The 22,980-nt window shown below is 40.0% G+C and overlaps 1 protein-coding gene across 2 annotated transcripts in view; it reads right to left on the minus strand.

Annotated features, from left to right (window-relative positions):
• Positions 1–3,155: 3,155 nt before the first annotated feature.
• The window catches only part of NR4A3 (nuclear receptor subfamily 4 group A member 3), a 30,821-nt gene continuing 10,996 nt past the window's right edge, over positions 3,156–22,980 (minus strand). For both annotated transcript variants that reach the window (XM_014938649.1, XM_014938650.1), the window contains exons 6-8: positions 18,286–18,485; positions 16,942–17,120; positions 3,156–6,149 (exon numbers count right to left, since the gene is read on the minus strand). In XM_014938649.1, the coding sequence (XP_014794135.1) occupies positions 5,887–6,149; positions 16,942–17,120; positions 18,286–18,485 (642 nt within the window). In that variant the 3' untranslated portion in view covers positions 3,156–5,886. The remainder of the gene's footprint in view (positions 6,150–16,941; positions 17,121–18,285; positions 18,486–22,980) is intronic.

Consider the following 22,980-nt stretch of genomic DNA (forward strand, 5'->3'; position numbering starts at 1 on the left):
TACCAGCTGAATACGAGCCAGCAGGACTAGGGGAGTGATTGTCCTCCTGTACTTGGCACTGGTGAGGCCCCACCTTGAATACTGTGTTCAGTTTTGGGCCCTTCACTACAAGAAAGACATTGAGATGCTAGAGTGTGTTCAGAGAAGGACAACAAAGCTGGTGAGGGGTCTTGAACACAAGTCTTAGGAAGAGAGGCTGAGGGAACTGGGGTTGTTTAGCCTGGAGAAAATAACACTGAGGGGCCTTATCGCTCTCTACAACTACCTGAAAGGAGGTTGCAGTGAGGTGGGGGTCAGTCTCTTCTCCCAAGTAACAAGTGATAGAACAAGAGTAACCAGCCTCAAGTTGCACCAGGGGACATTTAGTTTGGATATTAGGAAAAATTTCTTCACTGAAAGCATTGGAACTGGCTGCCCAGGGCAGTGATTGAGTCACCAGTCCTGGAGGTATTTAAAAGACATGTAGCTGTGGTGCTTAGAGACATGGTTTAATGGTGGACTTGGCAATGTTAGGTTTACTGTTGGACTCAATGATCTTAAGGGTCTGTTCCAATGTAAATGATTGTATGATTTCATGATTCTATGAAAATATCAGACAATGACATTTTTCCCATATTCTTGCCTCTTGCGTGACTTCAGAATCTTGTATTTGACATTAAATTAGTTCCATTATGCACCCATAAGTATCTTGCAATATACATAATATCTAATTACAGCTGGACTCCCATACTTCTCTTTAAAGAGAACCCTTCCTTTTGTGAGTTTAGGTGAGAATCTTGATCTCATCCGATTTTCACAGCCATGTCACAACTTCATGTATTAACTTCTTGTGTAATCAAATGCAGCCAGAACATTCTGTATTATGAATATAAATGTAAAAGTGTCTAATGTTAAAAAAGAAAACAGAAGAAAAATGCTGAAAGTGTTTCCAAATGGTAAACAAGTTTCTTTTTCTTTTATTTGACAAATCACTTTGTTGGTAATTCTCACCAATGTAGGTCTGGAATACAGTTCTCAAATATGTCATCCGCTGCTAAGAATTTGATTAATTGACTCCCTGTTTATTCAATTACTGCATCAATAGTTTGGCATTTTAAAAAGTTAATCTTTTATATCCATTAGTAGTTATTGTTTAATCCATATCTTGAAATATTCCTAATGGTCAGTTTCATTAATTTAATAAAGAACAGCTAAACATCTATATTCTTCATACTATACTATTTAGTTTGTATCACAACTTAGATCCAAACATGTGATTGACCAGGATTTTGAATAGTCTCATGGATGACTTATGTACGCCAGGTAAATAATATAAGTTTGAATACATGGCTTATTTTACATTTTTCGCTGCTTTTGTTGAGTTTGCATAAGATTTGATACAGTAGCAGCATAAATTGCCCCGGGGGAAGAAAAGGAAAACAAAATAAAATAAGAGCATTCACTGGACACTAACTCAGTAAACACAAGTTTTTGTTCCTAACGCTGTGACTGAAATGCCATATGCCCTTGGGCATGGCACTGAACTCCTTTTTTTGTGCTGCTTCTCTTTCTTTTTCTTTTGTCTGTTTGTACTGGAGCTTCTCCCGGGTGGGTACTGGAGGTGCTAATTAGGGAAGGTAGCAAAATGGGGTCCTGATCTCTGTTGTGGCCTCTAGGTGTTGCTATAATACAAATAATTAATCAAAAGACATGTTTCATAGCGTCCATAGAGGGAGTTGCCAATTTTTGCAAAGCCATGCTTAATTTTATACAATTAAACCTCGCTCTCTCTCCCTCCTATCTGCAACACAACCGAAACTTTAGCTTTGTATATTGGACAAATGAACCTGAATGTGAAAAGTAAAGGTAGGAAAGCTGTACAAAGAGATTTGACTCGCTTCTAGTCAAAGTTGCTCATTTTGGGGTGCCTTGGTACCAGCCTTCCTATCCAAGAATGGTCGCTACTGGATATTCCTGACTCAGCCCAAACTTCTGATGCCAAAGTCAATCATTGGGGCATCACATCCAGTGGATTCTGCCACTGATGTGGTTTAGAAGCACGTAAGGCGCACATAAGGACTCAAGTGCAGGTGATGTAGGTCAGGACACAGTTCTGTTTCCATGTCTGAAGACATGGCTCCTGAAGTAACTACAAATTGAGATACCTGCAAGTTCAGTGAGGGGAAGCTTTTTCTTGTAGGGTGAAAATTCAGTTGCTGGTGCAGGTTGGTCACAAGATCCGTGTGTTTTGCCTAACAGGGGACTACTGTGCAAAACGCATTGCCATTCTCATTAAGGATTTTAAGGATTTCTAGTTTAATTTTTAAAATAAGGCATAGGAAAAAAGCCGCAAATAATTTGGAAGAGTTTGAGCAACCTTTTGTTTTGTCGTATTTCCAAAGAAGGAGCTGCCAATCCTGCAGCCTGCTGCAGCACACCATTTGATGTCACCTCCAGCCGAGCAGCTCCTACAGAACAGCTCTCGCGGAGGTGTGCCGGAGCCATCGGGACTCATGGCAATACCCGGAATAGTGGCAGATGCCTCTCAAAACTGCATTTGCAGAAAATGCACTTGTAGCCAAACAGTTTTCTCTGGCGGGGGATAAGAGATCCCTCCTACAAAGAAAAGGCCTGGGAAGGAGAAGAACTGGACGCACATTTAAAGAAAATGCTGCAGGTGCCTCCTGGAGCCATGTCTTACCAGGATTTACTGACACAAAGGGGCAGAGGATGGGATCAGAGCTCTGTCCTCTTTCTAGCCAGACATAGGTGATATATGGGACCACAAGCCCTACAACCATCCCCCCGTTCCCTTGTGGCCATCATCATATGTGAGTTAATGACAATCCCTTCCTGGCACGGAGAAGTACAGTGAAGGGCAGGTAGTGTCCCTGCTCTGGTCTGTATGTTCTTCAACCTCTGGGACAACCATGGTCCAGCTCTCAACATCTAATTGAGAATGTGTAACCAGATACTGCAGGTCTTATTGTATTTATGTAAAAGCTATTTTAATCAAAAGACTAGCCATTAAATTGCCAGTGTTCTTAAGCATGCTTCACCAATTTTTCCACTTTTAAGACTCAAGTAGACAATTTTTTTTAATGTTTTATAAATGATAAAAAATTCACATCAGATTTTAACAGAATTAAGCATACTTATTCAACACACATGGGGCCTCTGAAAAAAATGTTATTCAATTTAATAATTTTAATTTACATTGTATATGTACAAGAGCATTTCTTTCAACCCACAGGTTAACACCACAAAAAAAAGGAAAAAAAAAGAAAGAAAAAAGAAAAAGAAAAAACCTACTGCGGTTAGCGGAGTGAAGAAACTCTTGAAACACTGTTGTCTGAAATAAAAGCAAGGCACTCTCCCTTAACACCTGATATATTCCTGAATTCTGCCTAGACAAAGGCATGTTCACACTGAGAGAGCTCTAAGAAAAGTAGTAGATTTTTTCTGCGTTAACTCTTTCTTTTACCACTGTGACCTGTCACTGGTTGTACTCTAAGATGAGTTTGTGTACTGAAGTTGACATGAAGGACAATTCCACAAATGACGGGATCTGGGAGAGTATCACAGTTAAGACTATCTATGGAAGACTGGAGGACACTGGCTATGTGAAATCTCACATGGGGCTCTGGACCTGCTACCTCCCACTCACATTCCACTTAATAAATAAACCTTGCTCAACAAAAAGCACTTTTACTGTACTATGCTGATTCGCCTGAAAATTCCTTGTAAGGGCCCACTCGCAGGAAGCACCTGCAAGCCCTCACCTGGCTGGTGCTCAGCACCTGGCAGGATTTGTCCCTAGGCAGAAGTAATTTCTCAAGGGACCTTGTGTCTTACACAAGGAGACAAAAGTAAACATACTTTTGCGTTTTGTGTCTGTTATGTTTTTGTATGCGCACATGTGTGTGAGTGTATATATATATATATATATGTATATATATATATTTAGTATATACAAAAGCAAATTCAGTCAAAATATATTTGTCTTGCTGGTCAGGCTTGTTACAGCAACCTACAAGAAACATTAGCTTCTCTGATATTTAATTATGCTATTATGTTTGCACATAAGCTTAAAAGTCAATACAAAAAGCAATACTTTTCCAAATATTATCTGCAGGTAAACCGGAAATATTAACTATAGTGATTAGAAGTCTGTTTCCCTATTGACACTACTATAAATCTTGATATAAGAATAATTTTTTCATAAAAGCACATCCAAACATAGTAAGTGATAAAATACCAGATTACTATTTGAAAACCATACAGTGACTTGATATCTGGGTTATCCTTTGCAGCAATTAGGCAATTCATTTGGCATCTGTTTGATTGTATAATTTAATTTCCATATAAACAGCATAGTTTAAAAAAAGACAAAAGCTAGAATGTTTAAAGCTAACAAAAGATACAGTGACATCAGGTTGACATTCAAAAATTTCCTTAGCAAAATGACCAACAAAATTTTGACTTAATACAGTGCATATAAAGTTTTTTAGAACTAAACTTTTTAAATATTATTTAAATTTAGCAAAACATGAGCAAGATTTTAATATCAAAGTGCTAAACAGTACTGCCTTAGAAGTCACTGCAAATAAACTGTAAAATAACTCTGCTTGTGATTTGACAGATATTTTATATACAAATGGTTAATAAAAAGACACGCGCACACACACACGCACACAAATATAGGTATATACATATATATATATACACATTATATATATGTATATAGTTTTCCAACTGGTGTATCTGAGTCAGTGTGAACACCCCATTTAGTTATCATGTGTAACAGGGCTCCCATGAGCTGGCAGTCATTGCAATAAATACAGGCAAAGCCATTACAATATACCATGCATACAAACATTTATACAAATAAAGACACTATGCAACAAATTATTTCATATTAATATGGCATCAACAGTATAAACATACAAAAAGGAGTACGAACACGGAATGTTTAAACGCAGCCCACTATATCCTTCCTAGCACTTACATTCATACTATTTTACAAGACTTGCTTGTTCTTGAAAACCACCTTCTGTCTGTTGACTACCTAGTCGCTTACGTTAGAAGTCTAAACCGGAACTATCCCTGATGCTGACCCTGTGTGCTCCAACCACTACCTACGCGGGTGTCCTTAGCTAAGGAACAACTGAGCCACAATTGCTCCCGCGTCTTCCACGTACATTTGTCAATAAGTCGCGCTACATGGAATCAAGTTTGGAAAACTCTGTCAGGTAAGTTAGTGCATGTAATTTTCTCACTTGATTTCTTCTGTTTGTTTTCATAGTAAAATAAATTAGTTAATAAACGAGACTTAGTAAGACAGCACTTTAAAAAATTGCACTTGAGCGTGGGAGCTAACAGCCATTGTCATTTTGCTATATTTGATTTGTATGAAATGTTCAATTGAATGTACTTTGCTAAAAAAGTGAATTTTTGTTTAGATTGTGCTGATGTATGTGCCCTTGATGCAGGAAGTATGCTAAAGGTATCCTCACAAAACACATACTACCCTGGCAAACAACTATTTGCTGTTCTTGTTTTCAAACACAGCTTCTACAATTGTATTCCTCATATACCATGAGGCGTTAAACAACAGCTTTAAAACAGTCATGTTAACCTTTTACTGCTGCTGGGATAGCATTGTCCAAAAGTGCCATATTAGCCATTTAAAAAACCCAAATCACACAAAAGAAAACAAAGAACACAACCCCAAACCAGTAAGCCGGCAAGTTTCAGGCCTCAGGTTGTAAGGACAAAGCGCCAGAAAAGACCTCATTTTAGACTCGGAGCTGCTTTTCTGTTAAGTGAGGGCAGAAACGTTAGCTGTAAGTCACGATCCGTTTGCCTGCTCGGGTGGGCATTTGCCTTTCAGGAGGGTGGTTTGACTCAGAAGGGTAAGGTGTCCAGAAACAGCCTGTCGATAATGGAAGGGGCTGGCACCAAATCTTCCAGTTTCAGGTAAAAGATGCGCTGCAGTCCCAGCGTGCAGAGGGAACGCAAGTCAGCCAGAACACCCAGTACCTTCGGCTCCGCGGACTCAAGCGGTTGTCCTTTGTTTTGGCAACTGAAAGTTAAGTGATCTTTCAAACTGCTTGTGATCTTGTTGCATAGCTCTTCCACTTTCTTTGGTTCTTTTAATCCATGTCGTTCTGCAAGGAGAGAGGGAAAACCCGTCAGCATCCCTACCACAGACTGAGAGGACTCGTTTTCCTTGGTGTAACCCAAAGACATACGCTGGTACTCACAGCAAAAAATGCTTTAAAAGTGTAAGATTTCTCTGAACAGCTGGGGTTATATGATGTCAGTTAACCTTTCTGCCACACTAAGTAAGAGATGGCAAGAGCCCCTTTCTCTTTAGCAGCTAAAATAGGTGTCAGAGATGCTCGATTATGATAGAAATTCTAGCACAAGGAGTCCAAGCATACTCTGTATCTCGCATAATTTTCATGATATGAGACAGAATTAATTGGGTGATTTTCCAGCAAAACTATCACAGGAGGTGTTTTGGAGATTTCCGTGCTTCCCCACCAGTTGTGAATGCTCAATAACTATGGCAACCATTATTTATTCAGTGAATTCAAGTGGCGATCGATATCCTTAGCCAGCTCCATCAGCGCCAGGCCTAGAATTCCACCAGGAATTTGCAGACACTCTTATAAGAAACTAAAGGCACCTTACCACCCTTTGTTATTTTGATCAGCTGCTGCTTTTTAGTTTATTCATCTTTAAAAGGTCTAAGATAAAAGAAGCCGGGAAGTTAAGTATTTTGCTTTGAGTGAGCAATGGCTAAAGTGGGAAGGCGGCTGTGTTATCCATCACGAAAACCTCAGCATTCCTAAAAGGAAGGGGAGCTGGGGTTTGTCGCCCTTCGAACAGCCTTTTAAAATGCTACAACCATGTTAAATGCATTCACAGTTTTTAAAGCATAAGTATAATTAATCTGATTTGTGACTCATTAAAAGCAGGCTCTTTACCAGTACACAGGGAAAGCTAATCTTGTGCTGTTTGCTAGCAAGATTTAGTGGATAAATTCATGTAGTATTTCAGAACAAATAATTTTGTGATGTTTTGATTTGCTTTCCACTTTTTGAAATTCACAGGTAAGTAAGAACCTGCTTAATAGCAAAGTCATAATCATTTACACATGAAATAGAATAATACTGAATAGGAGAGTCTAAGAAAAATACAGGTTAAATGAGTTTTAACCAACCAGATATATAAAAACAGCGGCAGCATTTCTGGCAATTCTCGTTTTTGATGCATTTGAAGCCGTCTGCCTTCCCTGGCCCTCTCCCCCACCCCTGGCAGCCATGTGCCATATTGTGCCCCCTGCCCCCAAGTCTTGTTCCTCTACTCCGGGAGGAATGGGCAACAGATACTTTCTTTGTCTGTCCCCTAATGAACACTGAAAAGAAGGCAGTTTTCTTTACTTCTAGAAGCAGGCGTGATGTCTGTGCAAGGCACAGTGGTGCCTTGCCCAGGCGTGTGTCTATAAATGCCTCCCTTAAGCTGCCTCCCCTTACCGCCTGTTTTGGCTAGATGTTCTTGACAAACCAATAAAACAGATGGGATTCAATGAAGGCAGTCAGAAAGGCAGAGGTCTGATTTTCCACTGATATTCACCCATTTTACACTTTTTTTGACTTTATTTACTTAGGCAGAGCCTGCTCCTGAAGAGCACTAGTTTGGGGTCGGAATCGGAGATGTGCAGACGTGTACATCTCTGGCCAGAAGCTCCTGTGCACTATCGTTTAAGTACCATCAGTCTGCCCTGTTGCTTCACAGCAGCACTCATCCAAGCAGCAACATCTGCTTCAGACGTCTTTTTCACCTTGCAGGAATTAAAAAACCTAGGTATTCTAAGTGCCTTGTTTACATTAAAACACGAGGAGTCAATGAATATTTAAAGCCTTTCCAGTAAATGGTGTATCGTGTAATTATGTAAGCCTTAACTATACAGGTCACTGAGAGTAAATACTTAGGCAGATTCTGCCATTAAAAATCTTGGCAGATAAATATTTTATACAGATTTGAAAAGCTGTAGGGTGAGGTTTTTTTACCACTAGCCCACTGAGAGAATCTGCAGGACATTAAATTAATCTTGCAGTCTTTGAAGAATTCTCATCTTTTAATCTGTTTTGAGGTTGTTTCCTGGCTGTGTCAGTGAAGATATCTTTATAGATCTAGGGAGCTGAAATACTAGAATGGCTCTAAAACCTGACTAGAAATTAGCAGAGCACATTTTTAAACCAATGATTCAGTAGGTGTGTACCTTGGTGCAGAGTATGGAAAATTATCTCTGGCTCTGGAGCACACAGCAATGTTGCTACCATTTCCAGACAGAATTAAACACTGACAAGTTCAGAAGGCTTCATGAACAAAACGTGTCTTTGGTGGCTAGCCATGAAACATACTGATGGAAAATAAAATATATGCAAAGATTATAATACTGGTAGCCTTACTTTAAATAAACAAAATCATGGAAATTCAGAATTAAGAGATATTCCATCCTTTAACTGCTCTCTGGTAGTACAGTATTAAAGCTGTCTCTGATAAACCAGGGTGACCTCTCCAGCATGACCTGCCATGCAATGGCCTTTGCTACTTGCAAATCTCTACATGAGTGGAACTGCCTCACTGAAAGAAGGGATTTTCAGTCTCCAGTCCCTAAGGCATCCCTTGTGGACCCACAGAAAGTCAAAGCCATCTATGTGGAAGCCCTTCCACTAGGAAAGGGCACTATGTGATGAGGGCATTGCCATCACAGTCTCTGGTGTTAACATCCAACTAGTTGCTGGGGAACTTACTAGTATAAAAAACAGCTCCTCTCTTAGGTAGACCCGAGGAGTCTTGGGTCTAATTTTCTCAAAGATTTAAGTTTAATAGTGTCATGGTTTGGGCCGAACTGGCCACTGAAATGAAGAATAGGTGCTCTCTGACCTTTCTTCCTTCAGAGGAGGGAGAGCATCTCCCTTCAGGGAAAGGAGGAGGAGAGAGAAAGAGATGTAGGAGTTTAGAAGAGAAACTGAACTACTTTAATGAAAATATTAATAAAATAATAAAAAGGAAATAATATCCAAATATATCCAAAATATACAAAACGGCATCAAGGTCCCAGGATGACAGTCATGTCACTGGCGGGCACTGGGAAAGTCCCAGACTGGACTCAGTGATGGACATGAACTGGATGCTGGGTCTGGAGTCAGGAGCTCGCAGGTCAGGATCAGTGGCAGATGAACAGAGAGAGTCCTGCTCAGATGCCAGCCATTGAAAAAAGAACTGACCCTTTGATCCCTCAGATTTTATACTGAGTATGAGGCAGACGGGATGGAATACCCTGTTGGTCATTTTTAGGTCACCTGTCCTGTCTGCTCCTCCTCACAGGTGTGACTTCTCTACGCTTTTCTGCTTCCAACCCTCCAATGGGGCACACAACAAAGTGAGCTGATATGAGGCAGACGGGATGGAATACCCTGTTGGTCATTTTTAGGTCACCTGTCCTGTCTGCTCCTCCTCACAGGTGTGACTTCTCTACGCTTTTCTGCTTCCAACCCTCCAATGGGGCACACAACAAAGTGAGCTGACCTTGGTTGTTATAGCAATAAGTCTAAGCAAGAGCCTTTCTGCATACCCTATAAGCATAGGTCTTACCACTCTGGAAGTGGACCACTGTCTTAAAAACACGCCATTAATTTCAGAGACTTCAGTTAGTTTTTTTAGGTCACCTGTCCTGTCTGCTCCTCCTCACAGGTGTGACTTCTCTACGCTTTTCTGCTTCCAACCCTCCAATGGGGCACCCAACAAAGTGAGCTGACCTTGGTTGTTATAGCAATAAGTCTAAGCAAGAGCCTTTCTGCATACCCTATAAGCATCGGTCTTACCACTCTGGAAGTGGACCACTGTCTTAAAAACACGCCATTAATTTCAGAGACTTCAGTTAGTTAGAGGCTTAGCTGCAAAGTAAAATTACTGAACAGAAAATTGGTTCTGTTTTACCTCAACCCAGGACAAAGAGGGTTCAAACTGCAGGAAACACATTTTCTTGCCTTTTCCCCATGACCAGTCTCATTTGGGCAAAGAAATACCCACAGTCTTTCTCACTCAACCTAAAGGGAGCAGCATGAGGCACCTGTGGTAAGTGTGGGCACTGGCACTGAAGCTGATGGCCTCTAATCATTCACCATCTTCCACGGGATGTTCTTATCCGCACAGGAATGATAAAGCCAAGATTTATCCCAGGAAGGACAGCTAGTCAAAACCAATAGATTTTCTCTAACTGATTCAGGAGGTGTGTAAATATTATTGTATTCAGACTTTCTTATAATGACAATTAAAAAGGCACTGGGTAAAGTGAATATAGGATTTCTCAGCCTTGTGTTTTAGGGTATCATTGATTTTTGCAAGAAAAATGGTGATTTATGGCAAAGATGCTCTCCATAAGCCTGTCAAAATGATTCATCGGAAGTCTTGCTTCTAAAGCTCTGCAAACTTAGCAGCTCATCCTGGCAAACTGAATGCAGCAAGTTTTTTACACCTTTCTCCTTTCCCCAGGAATCTCAGTGCTATCCTGTGCTATAATTATGCTGATCAGCAAAAACTCAAAGAAGTAGGAAGAAAGTAAAAGAGCAGGAAAGCCCGTCACCAGCTGTGCTAGTCCTTCTTTCCCTGATCTCTGACGCCGGGTAGATTATGCCAGGGCCAGGCAGACTGAGTACTACCTTTATGAGAAACATCTCTCGAAGAGCACAAGTATTTCAAAGACCCTGAGTATCTCAAAGCCCCGTGAGCTCCGTGCTCTGCCTCAGGCTGGGTCAGTTTTAGCCTGAATTCATTCTGCGGTGTCAGTCCAATCAGAAATGCAAGAGATTTATGCTGCAGACTTAAAATAGACCTCCCGATTGTCTCGGTTTCAATATAGTTATCTGATTTTCTCTTCCCCCTTCACAATCCTCTTCCCCTTCTATAACCCACGAAGCTCCATTGCTATAGCTTTCTGTGTGTCTGGTGCACACTCTGTTACACAGCAAGGCTGCAACTCGGCAGATCCAAGAGTCTCCTCTCTTGTTGCAATCTGGCCCATGTCCTTCCTGCCAAACTCTCAGGCCTTTCACAAGGGTGCCCAAGGTAGGAGCACAGACTTCTCGAGCTTCTCCTAACATCAGTGGAGGGATGGGCATTTTTTGAAGATGCTTACGATTTTTGGCAGAAGAATCATCTGGAGGTGCCCCGTATTCTCCATCAGTTCTGCTAGGTGCCTAAAGCCAGATGAGGTGAATGACCACACAGGACATGATAGTTTGCTCCCCCCGTCAATAAAACCCCAGCGCAACAGAGGGACGGCGGGTTGTTGTAGGTGGAAGGAGTTCTTGTCTCAGCAAAAGGGTGGGAGGGGAGAAGCAGGAGTGAGTACTTCACTTTGATGCTGACAGTGTTTCCCTCGGCAAAGTGGAAGGGGAAGGCAGACAATGCAATCTGGAGGGTGGATTTTTTATATATTTTTTTTTTATAACTACACTCTCCTACACTCCTCCAGTCTGCCACCTGCTCTATGTAGACCCAGCACATGAAGCACCCACTCCGGAGGATCCTGGCAACGGGACTGAAGGGTATTTGCCACTGAAGAGTAGGTGAGCCTCCCTTCCTTAGGGAAGTTGGACAAATTCATGCTCAGAAGGGAACTGCAGCAGCTGGGCTCTTTTTAGCCAGACCGGACTCCTTACTATGTCTTGGTGTGACTGATGGTGCTAAAAATTGAGTTTGTAAACTGGAACAGAAAGCCCAACAGCAGGAAGACAAACACAAACTCATAATTAATTGAAACCTCACAATATTCTTCAATGTTCTGGTGCCAGTCTAACAAAGCATTAAGAGTGTGAATAAGCCCAATATATACAGTGGCTCTGGGATGGTCTCTAACACACTTAAAATAAAACATATGCCGAAAGAGCTTGGCTGAATGAAGGCTAGACAGCTCTGTACTCGGCAGCATCCCACTGAGAGTGTCAAGTGGGCAAAACAATAATATTTTGATGTGGAGAGAGAAAGGCAGAAGCAGAGAGGAAAAGAGAATCAACAAGAGAAGGAGAAAGAGAGAGAACACTAGCTCTTTTAGAGTAGGCAGAGATTTGAGGCTAAATTAGAGCGTGCCCTTGAGATCATCAGCACTGGAATCTCAATCTTTGTATTTTGACACTGTTGGAAAAACTGTAAAGCAGAGCATTACAAATGGTCATTTGGGAAGTTAGGGAAGCATTTTCAAGAACAGGCTGTGCTAATATCTAGTCTACTCTGCAAAGCTTCATCATCAACACTGCTGAATCCAACATGGAGTGGTTGTGCAGGAACACTTGAGATCACATGCAACACACTAAACTGACAGAAACTGTCCATGTGGAACTAAGGTCAGAACCTGTCCCTAGATGACCGGCATTTTCTTTCCATGTTGGCACTCTTCATTAGCTCATTAGATTCTACATCCAAACTAAATAAGTGATCCAACGAAAAAGAACGGGACAGAAATCATTTCTTGCTTTCATGGGGATGTGGGGTGAGCGTCATGTGTTGTTTCCTAACTACTTTCTTCTGGCTGATGCTCAGAGCACCGCTGATGTGCTCTGGAGGAAGTTGTGTCCAGCCCTTCTTAACCAACTGAAGGAAGTAAAAAAAGAGAAGAGAGACAGAGAGAGGAAGATCCTAAAGGAGTACCTTAAAGAAAAAAAGATGTGCTTTGGCATTGCAGAGTTTTAAGTTAACTGTTTGCAAGCTATCCACAACTAACCAGGTGCCCCTTCTTTTATTCTGGGTGCTTTCTCAAGCTTATGTCCTATCTGAAATGACTTGAAAATTCAGCAGCAATATGACATGATGCTTCTTCTAGGTAACATAATGCAAATTCCCAGGAAACATAAAATAAACAGAAAAAACACAAACATATGAACTTTCTAATGGATTATACAATGCAAAATATTATAAAATCTTTTTCTGTTTATTTTATGTTGTGCATACCTTTAGTTTTACTCAAAGCAAGAGTGAATTAGCAACTATTGTGATAGTCACTAGGTCTCCTGTCATTCTCTTCAAAATTACTAAACAGAACGAGTGGTCATATGTGCTTATAGCCACGCATCCTGTGCTGTGACCTGCACCTGTGGTTGAGATAGGAATGGAGCTTTGCAGCTCCAAACAAGGCAGCAGGGTTAGTTAAAGGGCACTGGAACTACAGGGGCTGTTACTGGGAAGCCTATTTGACATCCGAAAACGACAGAATGGCCTTCGGTATCTTGAGACACTGGGAACAGTGGAATGTCTTTTAGCCTCCAGCATGAATTTTTACATTTATTCCCTCTTCCCTCACTGGGAGAGACATGTTAGTTCTCCCTGTCACTCTTGCAGAACAGAGAGAGAACAAGCGAAAGAGAGTAGTGACTTCTCTTACTTTTCTCCTTCAGCAATACTGCCAATGACTAGAATACAAGAGGGTTTGTTTTCTAAGAGCACGTCTTTGTTTGGGCTATGGAGAGCACTCGTGAAACCAAGAAGAACAAACAGGTCATTATTCCCAGGAGCGTTTTTCTTTACCCGGAGAGACAATTCTTGAATATGGTGCTACCTAAATGCTGTACAGTATTAAAACGAGCTATGACTAGAATACAACACTAGGTTGTCTTTTTTTTTTGGTTGAACCATCAAGTAATGAAAAATCAACTAATGCAAAATAAGAACTGGAGTAATTTGTAGAATAATGAAGAAAATCTTGCATTTTAGTTTTGCAGTGTAGCTAATAAAAGCAAAAAAAACAAATTCACAAAACAGAGCTTTCCTGCTCCTTCCTATCTTGCAGCCCAATGACATGGATATCCAGCTGGGACATGAGAGATTCATGGTCAGATTCCCTTCCTGTTGGAATCAGACCAGAGACTAGGCCTTGGGTGTCCCTCTGAGCACCACCTTGTCCCCAGATCATCATACACAACAGCCATTTTGCAGCTCGTTAAATATGTCAAACGGCCTTAACACAAAAGACAGTGATACTCAATAGTCGGATATCCTATGTTCCTGGAAAAGGTCACTCTCCCTTGCTCTGACTCACAAAAAGGACTTAAACCAGGGTTTACTAACTACCCATTGCCTCCAGCAGTCTGTTACAGAAGTGTACCTTCTCCAGAGATGAAGAATAGCACTTAAAACACCCACCTAAATCTAAGCCAAGCCTCAAAACAATGCTCTAAAGTGTTCAACAGATTTCAGATTTCAAAATTTATCTTTATTACGTTTTCTCTTTTGGTGGAACTAGCTGACAACCAGCACGTGGCTTGTCATACTCAAGCTGTAGTTTGACAAGAAGCCATTTCTCATGGGATGCAATACCAGAGGCAAATCTCAAGGCATTCCTGAATATAAAATTTCAATATGCTATCACTGAGAAAGTCTTGAAAGAACCCTGCCAACTAGCATTTAGCGCTGCAGTGCTCTCTCAGCCATAATTACCATGATTTCCTCTTTCATGCTTTTTTAAATATCGTTCATCATTACACAATACCATCCTTTTTCAGGTGACCAAAGTTCTGGCTGAGACCCTAAGTTAGCTAGCTGCCCTTGGAGATCTGAAACCTGGCAATATAAATCGCTAGACACAGGAGCTTTGGTCTAATTTATATCACATGGAAGTGGACTCTCTCCTTAAGAGCAAAGAGATATACCGTCCTCATGAAATAAAAGAATAAGCAGAAAACTACATTAATTTTATGCACCATCTCATGCAGGCGAGAAAATCAAGAAAATCTTGACAAATACAGAAAACCTTAAAGCTTTTATGGACAGAAATGCTCTCCTTTTAAAGGCAACAGTTACTTCCATTTGTTTAGAAACTTTGGGAAGACCAGCACAACATAGACAGCTCCTGAAATGGTTGTTATCAAAGAAAGGAAGAACTGTAGGGCATTAATTATTAAAAGACATTTCTATGAAATATCTTTGGGTGACCTGAGCCAGCCACCAGACAACTTTGACTCTTTATGTAAAGGCAACCAAACACTGCCTGACTGAACAAAGAAATATCACATTAAAACAGGGCATGAGTTTGAAAGAAGAAAAACTTTTCTTCCTGTAGAATAGCTTTTTCTACATCCACATAGACAGGTTGCAGGGGATCCTATTCATTGACCTGCATCCTCTCAGTCCGTCCTCTCTTCCTCCTTATCAGGAAGATAATCGAGAACAAGCTCCATCTATCTGTGTAGTATCTAAAAAAGATGTATCTAATACACAATAAATAACTTAAATCAATTATAGGTACTATAAACGTGAGCATATATGCCTGTATATAAATACATATGGAGAGAGACAGCATTTGTCCTTGATTTATAGATATATAAATGCATACACAGAAGTATATACATTTTATATGTATACACACACATATATACCTATATATGTATTTATAATACATCTGTGTAAGCATGCATGAATGCATGTCTGTGGATGTTTACATATAGGAGCCAAAAATAAATTGCAAATGTTCCTTCTCACTTCAACATACCACTAAAGAAAATTTTTCATAGAAGACAAAGCAACTCCAATGAGTTATTCTGGACTTAAGAGTTTTATCAAAGAAACTAGAATCTGGACCTCAATGAACCCTTTCCAAAGGAAAAAAAAAAAAGAATATAAATGAATTAAAAACTTAAAATACTTTTCTTAAGAAGCAAAGAGTTAATTCTAGAACACATATACATTAATCCTTCATCCAAATGCAGGAAGGAAGCAAGAAGTAAATGCCGAAGCAAAAATCTTGGCCCCACAAATAGCAGTGGGAACTGGCCAATTTGTAGTTTCTATATTTGCCACCGAGCATTTTATCTCAGTGTTTCCCAAGCATTGTCTCATCCTAGGTAAAATGAAGACTACAGCTGACACTGTTGAGGCCACCACCTGCAAAGGGATGGATGCCTGAAATGTGGGAGGAAATCAATATCCATCCCAGTGGAGCTTATAGCATCCCTGGGAAGATCCAGCTGAAGCACACTGAAGCCCTGACTCACACTGACAACACAGTTTATACTACCAGCTTTTCTGAAATGAGTGTGAGGCCCTCTGCAGAGATGACTGCTGCTCTGACTTCTGCTGCATGGTTGTCAGACACCCTTACTCTCAACCCTTCCTGCTCCCGTCAGCAATGCCTCTTGAACTGCAAGAAGCCCAAGGCACACAGTGCATACATCAAGGGGCTTTGTTGTTTCAGGAATGAGAAAATTACACTTTATAAGGTTATGCTCCCCCATTCTGTACTTACTAGCCAGATTTGGCAGACTCGGACATTAGTTTCCTGCTGTTCGCCCTAGCAGGCAGAAGGGGTGATATGGTCACATACACACCCAAAAGCTTTTGTATAACTACAGAAAATTATTTTTTTCCGTATTATTTTCCAATTTTCTCTCTATAAAAAGCAGTATGTGGAACACCTACAGTAGCTTGGCTACCAAAAGCAGCCTGCCTGCCCTCATGAAGCACACTTTCCGGTCTAGCTACCTTGGTGAGAGGTGAGCTAGTTTAGCTGTATGGCTTCTAACTCTCCAGCTACCCTGATATTAGTATTCCTACACAGAAGACCCAGCTCTGGTCACTTCATTAGGCTTTTCTGGGAATCCAGCAAGTATTTTGAATGTTTTTGTAGAGGCTACACAATTAGCTTGGAAGCAGTTTGCTTTTCAGAGACTATTCCAAGAAAACAATGAAGCCACGAAGAAACTGAGAGTTGGACTACATTTTAATAGGGGTATCTGATGGCCTAATGTTAGTCCACAATTTCGGCACAGTCATTACAATGCCTAAAAATCATACTTGCTTTAACCTGAACATAGCTAAGTTAACTGAAATTGCTTGAACCCGCATTAAAGCAAAGCACTCAAGTCTGAAGCTTTCTATTAACGAAGGAGCACTTACCTGTAATCATAGTTAGAGCTGATAAACTTGCTAAGGCTGAGATATCAAGGTTAAGGCTCTTTAAGTTTAAGGAAAAGTCTTTAATAGAGTCGAGCCACTCCCCAAACCCACGAAGGCACTGAAGTCTATGAAGCACAAGTCCGTTGCAGAATACAAACTTATCCTCAGCAGTATCAGACCTCAAATGAAAATAATTGAAAAAATTAGAAATGCGTTTTCTACTTTACAGCAAAATACATAACCAGTATTGAAGTGTCTGTCATTTAAAATCCAAGGCATATTATCCTGAGACATATGTGGGCATTCACGTTTGACAATATGCTTCTCCCTTGGGGCCAAAGTACAACAAACAAGCTTCTGTGATTGCTTACTTGGTAGAGTTATAAGCCTGAGGATAGCTGTAGCATGTGGTGTAGACTGTCTAATTAGTTAAGATTTTGGTCCTGCCCAAAGGCATAAACAGAGAAGACATTTTACATTAAATACTGTATGTTTGAACCAAAGGAATACTAAGTGAATGCATTTTGAAATATACAACTACTAAAAACTGGAAAAAGAAGAGACTCTGCAACTCTCAGCATTTACTTAGTTCATCTGCTTTTTTCAGATTGTAAAAATTAATAAGGAAAAAAACATCATAAACTCTCATATGAAAACCTGTGTGTAAGAGAGATATTACAGCCAAGCTCTCTTCTCCTTCCCCTCCCCATTGCCAATATCCCTGTTAAAAATGCATGCAAAGGTCATTTTCATCCTAAAGAAAGAAGGGCACAATTCAAATCACCAGTCTGGAATTTTTCCAGTCCCTGAAAGTGTTTTTGGTAAAGTGTCTTAACTAGTGCTAGACTGGCAAGTAGCAGCTCAGTCTCTTAAGTGACTTGGTATTAAAAATGAAAAACAATCTGAACAAGATTTTAAATCTTCTTCATCATTTTCAAAAACAGATGACAAAGACATGCATGCACAAAAGAAGGGGGAAAAGGAAAAAGCCTTCATACTGAAGGTGCTTTTCTATAATTTATGCTGATGAGTAGGCAGTAAACTTGCTCAAATAGTACCTGAGTATCAGTTTTGATTACTATGGGGGAAGAGGATGGGGTATATCAAATACAAAGCATATTAGTGAGACCTATGCTCTCTTTTTAAATCAATTTCTTGGGTTTTTTGCAGCATAAAACAAATTAAATTAGACACCATATCCTTTGGATTCAGACCTTGCTAATGTTTTCTGGGTCTTCTGGTACAATTGACAATGTTCAAAGATAGCACAATATTTATTCCTTAAAAATATTTAGATGGATGATTTTTCACATCAGTTTAAGAGGAAATTAAATAAATAGTTACCTGATGGAGAGTCTTAGTACAAACAGCTCCAAAAAAGCTGATTCTATGAGTAATGTCTGATCTTCTTTTGGGAGGTCAGTAAATCCTGGGATTTTTTCTGCCCAGCCTCTAGTTATGTCAATGGAGGCAGTCAGAAGATTATAGAACTGTTGTACATGTTCTGCATCTGTGCCTGCAGCAGCCTGATCAGTGGAACAGTACTAAAATGAAAGCCACAGAAAGCAACGTTATATGCATTTAAGGGCATTCCATGAAACATAAAGTGTTACCTGCCCTACAACATTTCCTTCTGTGGCAAAGCTGGTTTTATTATCAAAGGCATAATAAGCAGGTCTACATTTATCTACCTATTTGACTACCTACAGGTGTTTTACTGTTCAGAGGTACATTGCAAAAATATTTCCACATATATAGAAATAATTTTAAATTTATAAATAAAATATACTATTTATCACAGTTTATAAGTACCTATATGCTATTAGTAAATAGAAACAGAATCCTGGTGAGTAGGATAATTTCCATCACACCAGAAGAGGAATACTATTTAACTTATTACAATTAAGCACTTTTCCCATTGATAAATTTGTCTCAGTATGGCCAAAATGCAGATTTCTCACAAAACCTCTCAAATTGCATTTTATCTGACAGTGATAAAGACACGTAAGATAAATCATGTTTTATCTGACACATGCAGCATTGCTTCATTTGAATACGGAACTGGTTCAAAGTAAAACAGCTGCCCCATATCACCTCTTAGCCTTCAAATAGAAGCATTTAAGGTTCAGGAGAACCTATTATCCTGCTGATGTGGCCATAACTCTTCCCAGACAACCACTCGACAGGCTCAGCTTGCTCAGCTTCCCCACCACTCCCTCTGACGACTCCCTCCCTGCTATCTCCTACTTCCTCACCAGTGGATCCCTGTCACTCCCGTGACACTGTTCTCTCTCTCTTGGCAGAAAATACAACAGAATAAACAACAATTGGCTTAGTCCGATTCTATGCTTGCAAAGCACTACTGGTTTTCTGAGCAGAACTGAATAATTCGGGTTTTATTGTAACAACATCCGCACCATTGGACATCTGATGGGTTATTTCTGGGAGAGACTTCATTCCCAATCTCTCCCTGGGACTCAGACAAGGAAAGGTTGGGGTGGTCTCTGTGGCTGAAAGAAGTGTGCATGCCCTTTGAAAGTAGGTGTACCGTTCCCTGCCTGTCCTAGTAGAAGGTGGCTGCTGTTGGTAGGTAAGGGATGAAGGACACAGTGCCAGAGTCACTGATTGACTGGAGAACCGTAGCAATCCTAGAGACCTCTTGCCATATCTGAGGTACCAGTGCTAGCCCTGAATGACTCTGTTCAGCTTTCCCAGCAGTAACTGCACCAGTTTCTCATGGTAAGCTCATTTCCCATGTCAGCTAGTGAAACATGTATGATCCCTCTTATAAAGATCATGTGGAGACAAGTTCTGCCCCAGCTACTCCGAAGGATCCTGTGACAGTGAAGCAGATAGAGGCCAAAATACAGAGAAGAAGGGCAGCAGTGGTAGAAGAACCTGTAGGCTGCATCATTTATGTGTTCAGTCCCCCATCTGAACGGAGCAGTTGAGGATGCTCAAGCAGCATGAACTAACTACTCCTGGCACTGGACTGCAGCAAGGTGCACAGGGGTGGGTAGTGAGTAGTAAAAGATCATGTGCTTTTTCAGAGACCTGTCATGTTCCGGCCCCTCTTAAAATGAAGCTGTGGAGCAAGCCGAGACAGTGTGTGTCCTGGCACTGGGAGATGGGCTTTGCTGCACAGGGGCTGACCTAGGACTCCTCCTTTCTACACAGGGAAACCAAACAGGTTGATGGAAACTCCTGCCTCACCATAGGTACGGTTAAGGCAAGACACATTCCTGATCCTTAGAGCAGTGAGGAGGGAGGAAAAGAAAAGGAAAAGAAAAAAGATACTACCCTAAGTTCATTCTAAATATAACTCGTCACAAGTCAGTGTAATTACGCTAGGTATTCATTTGTTCCCAATGTTTATAAAACATTCCTTCAGCAAAAGTAAGGCAAAGTTTTAACATTTTCTAATGAAGCTAAATGCTGCACTATGTCACGTAACTGTGAGTGCTACAGTACAGCACACTCCACGTGGAGCACTTAATTAAATTAAAGGCCTTTAAAAAAATTATAACCTGTATTTGTTGTTATAGTTTACCCCATGAGAGCAATTTTAGAAGAAAGGTAAAAAAATAAATGGAATTGTATAATTTTTAGTTGCTGTAATACAACACTGCTCATTACAAAGAGTTAGCACTTACAAAGAGTAGGTAAAATAAAGTATTATTTACTGGTAACAGACTTAAGAGTGTATAAGTAACCGTAAACAATATGTATAGTTCTGTTTTATGCACCAAAATCTATGGGGTTTTCCATGATTATTTCATTGAGAAGAGGTGATATTTGACCTGACTTCTGACCAAGACAGCTGGTAAGCCAGCCCTTGGTCAGGAGGCCATGGTACAGAAGGGCTTCGATCTGCATTTCTGAACCTGCCCTGTACAGACTGGAGGCACGCCAGGAGAAAGCCAGGAGACAAAGCTCTGCCCTACTCCCTTGCCCGGGGCTCCATTTGGAATGAAATGAAACCAGACTGTTACTCAAGGAGGGGGTTGCACGTGTAGCAAGCAACATTAACTTGTATGATATATCTAAAGAGATACGGAAAGCCTGATGTTGTGGAGCCTGATACCTCAACTTAGCTCTACCCTTCGCCTGCTTTCATCAGACCTTCATCAATGGCTATAGCTGCAAAAGCCTAACAATAACTTCCCTGCAGAGAGAAGAAGCTATGCTAATTTTCCCAAAACCCCCCAATATTTGCTTAATTTTGTGGCTGGAGCAGGGTAGCGGTTATAACCTAAATGCTGCACTCTGCCTCCAAAAAGGCAACATTTCTATTTAAGTTGGTGGCTACCCTTGCACGTATAAGGACAGCAATATATAGGGTCTGTTTCTCATCTCACTTACTCAGAAGTGTAAACTCGTGGAATTGTACCAGTAAAACAGGTGTGAGACCAGACTGCGGCCCTTGGCCTTTACGGAGTTCATAAACCAAATTCTCTTCCCAGCAATTGCTTTTTGAAACCAAGTACCTAAATATACCATTGCCGTGGACTGGTAAGTTAAAACCAGCGCTGAAATGAATAGCAGCCATGTTCTGCACAGAACCAACTCCAACCTGTTTTGGTTTGAAATTTCACAGCTTAGATAATTTATTTTTGGGTTTGTTTTGGGGTGGGTGTTTTTGTGTGCGTGTAGGTTTTTTATGGAGGGAAGAGGTACACGTTCCTCTCCAAAACTCTTATCAGTATTTTTAAGACGATCAACGTAAACACGAAGACCGTGCTAAACATTACAGTCGTGTCTGCAGGAGTGTTGGGACTGACTCAAAGCCAGGTTTCCAAATCTACCCATTTGTGGTGCTCAGCAGGGTCACAACCTAACCGAATGTGCCGTAAGATGTTAGTCTTTACAGGTTATATTCTTCAAAGGAATATTTTAGCATTACAGTGTGTTTACGGCATATTTCATATAGTTAATCTCAGTTTTTACACAGCACTTGTAACTTTTCAAAGTATAAGATTTATGAAAAACATAAGAATATTAATTTATTTTAGAATATTTTTGTCTTTTCAGCATTGCTGAGCACAACAGACTATTACATATTTTATTGTAAAGAAAAACTTAGATATTAATATGTCCTAACAGACAATCATACTTAATCTTTTAGCTACCAAGACTAAATTAATTTAATGTCAATCATACTCTTTCCATAATGTCCAACAGAATTGTTCAACAATTAGATCTATGGGCTGTTTTCATTAAAAGAGAAATAAATACTGCAGGACAGAGAAAAAAGTCACATAAAACCACACAGATTTCATTCAGTTTTTTGTAAATGCAAAGGAACTTTATATCTATCAATAAATAAATAGGAGTGTATACTGCTTTCATTGCCTGGGCTATTATATGCCTGTAATTCTGTGGAACCCAGCAGATTTCTGTGAAAGAGCATAGCTCGTCACACACCTTGGTATTTGCAGAATGATCCCCTGAGACATTCTGGGCAAGTTAAAATACGTGTAAATATGGCTAATGCATTCTCCCCCTAAAAGGCTGTCAGATACTGAACAGCTAGATTCTTAATAATAATTTGGAAAATTATAGGATTGTATACTTACAGATTAGCTTGAAGAAAAGATGTTACAGCGTGCTTAAAATTGCTAAATGATATATGTAAGTATAGTCTAAAGTAGAATAACATAATTTTTATATAATTACAATCAAATACATTTTACTATTAAATATTACTTAGCAACAAGTGATAAGTGGCCAATGTAGATGTTGTCTGAGTACAGCTGTATTTTTAACACTCTTTTTAAATCCTATTTCATTAAGGGGAATGAATTTGATCTTGTTTTTCCTTAGCCGTGTTTCTTTTCTTTTCCTACATGAACCTACCTAAAAATGTATTTAACAGGCCATTTCAATGCTGTATTTTAATAACTATAGAACAGTTTTTTAAGCTTTCAAAATATTCCATGAATATTTAAATTGTGAGTAAGATACAGTAAGTAACAGAGCAATGTTACAAAATATATATAATCATTGGTAAAGTTTTGCTAAGATAATTTTTTAGAATTT

Source organism: Calidris pugnax, unplaced genomic scaffold, assembly GCF_001431845.1.
Source record: "Calidris pugnax isolate Ruff unplaced genomic scaffold, ASM143184v1 scaffold13, whole genome shotgun sequence".
NCBI lineage: Eukaryota > Metazoa > Chordata > Aves > Charadriiformes > Scolopacidae > Calidris > Calidris pugnax.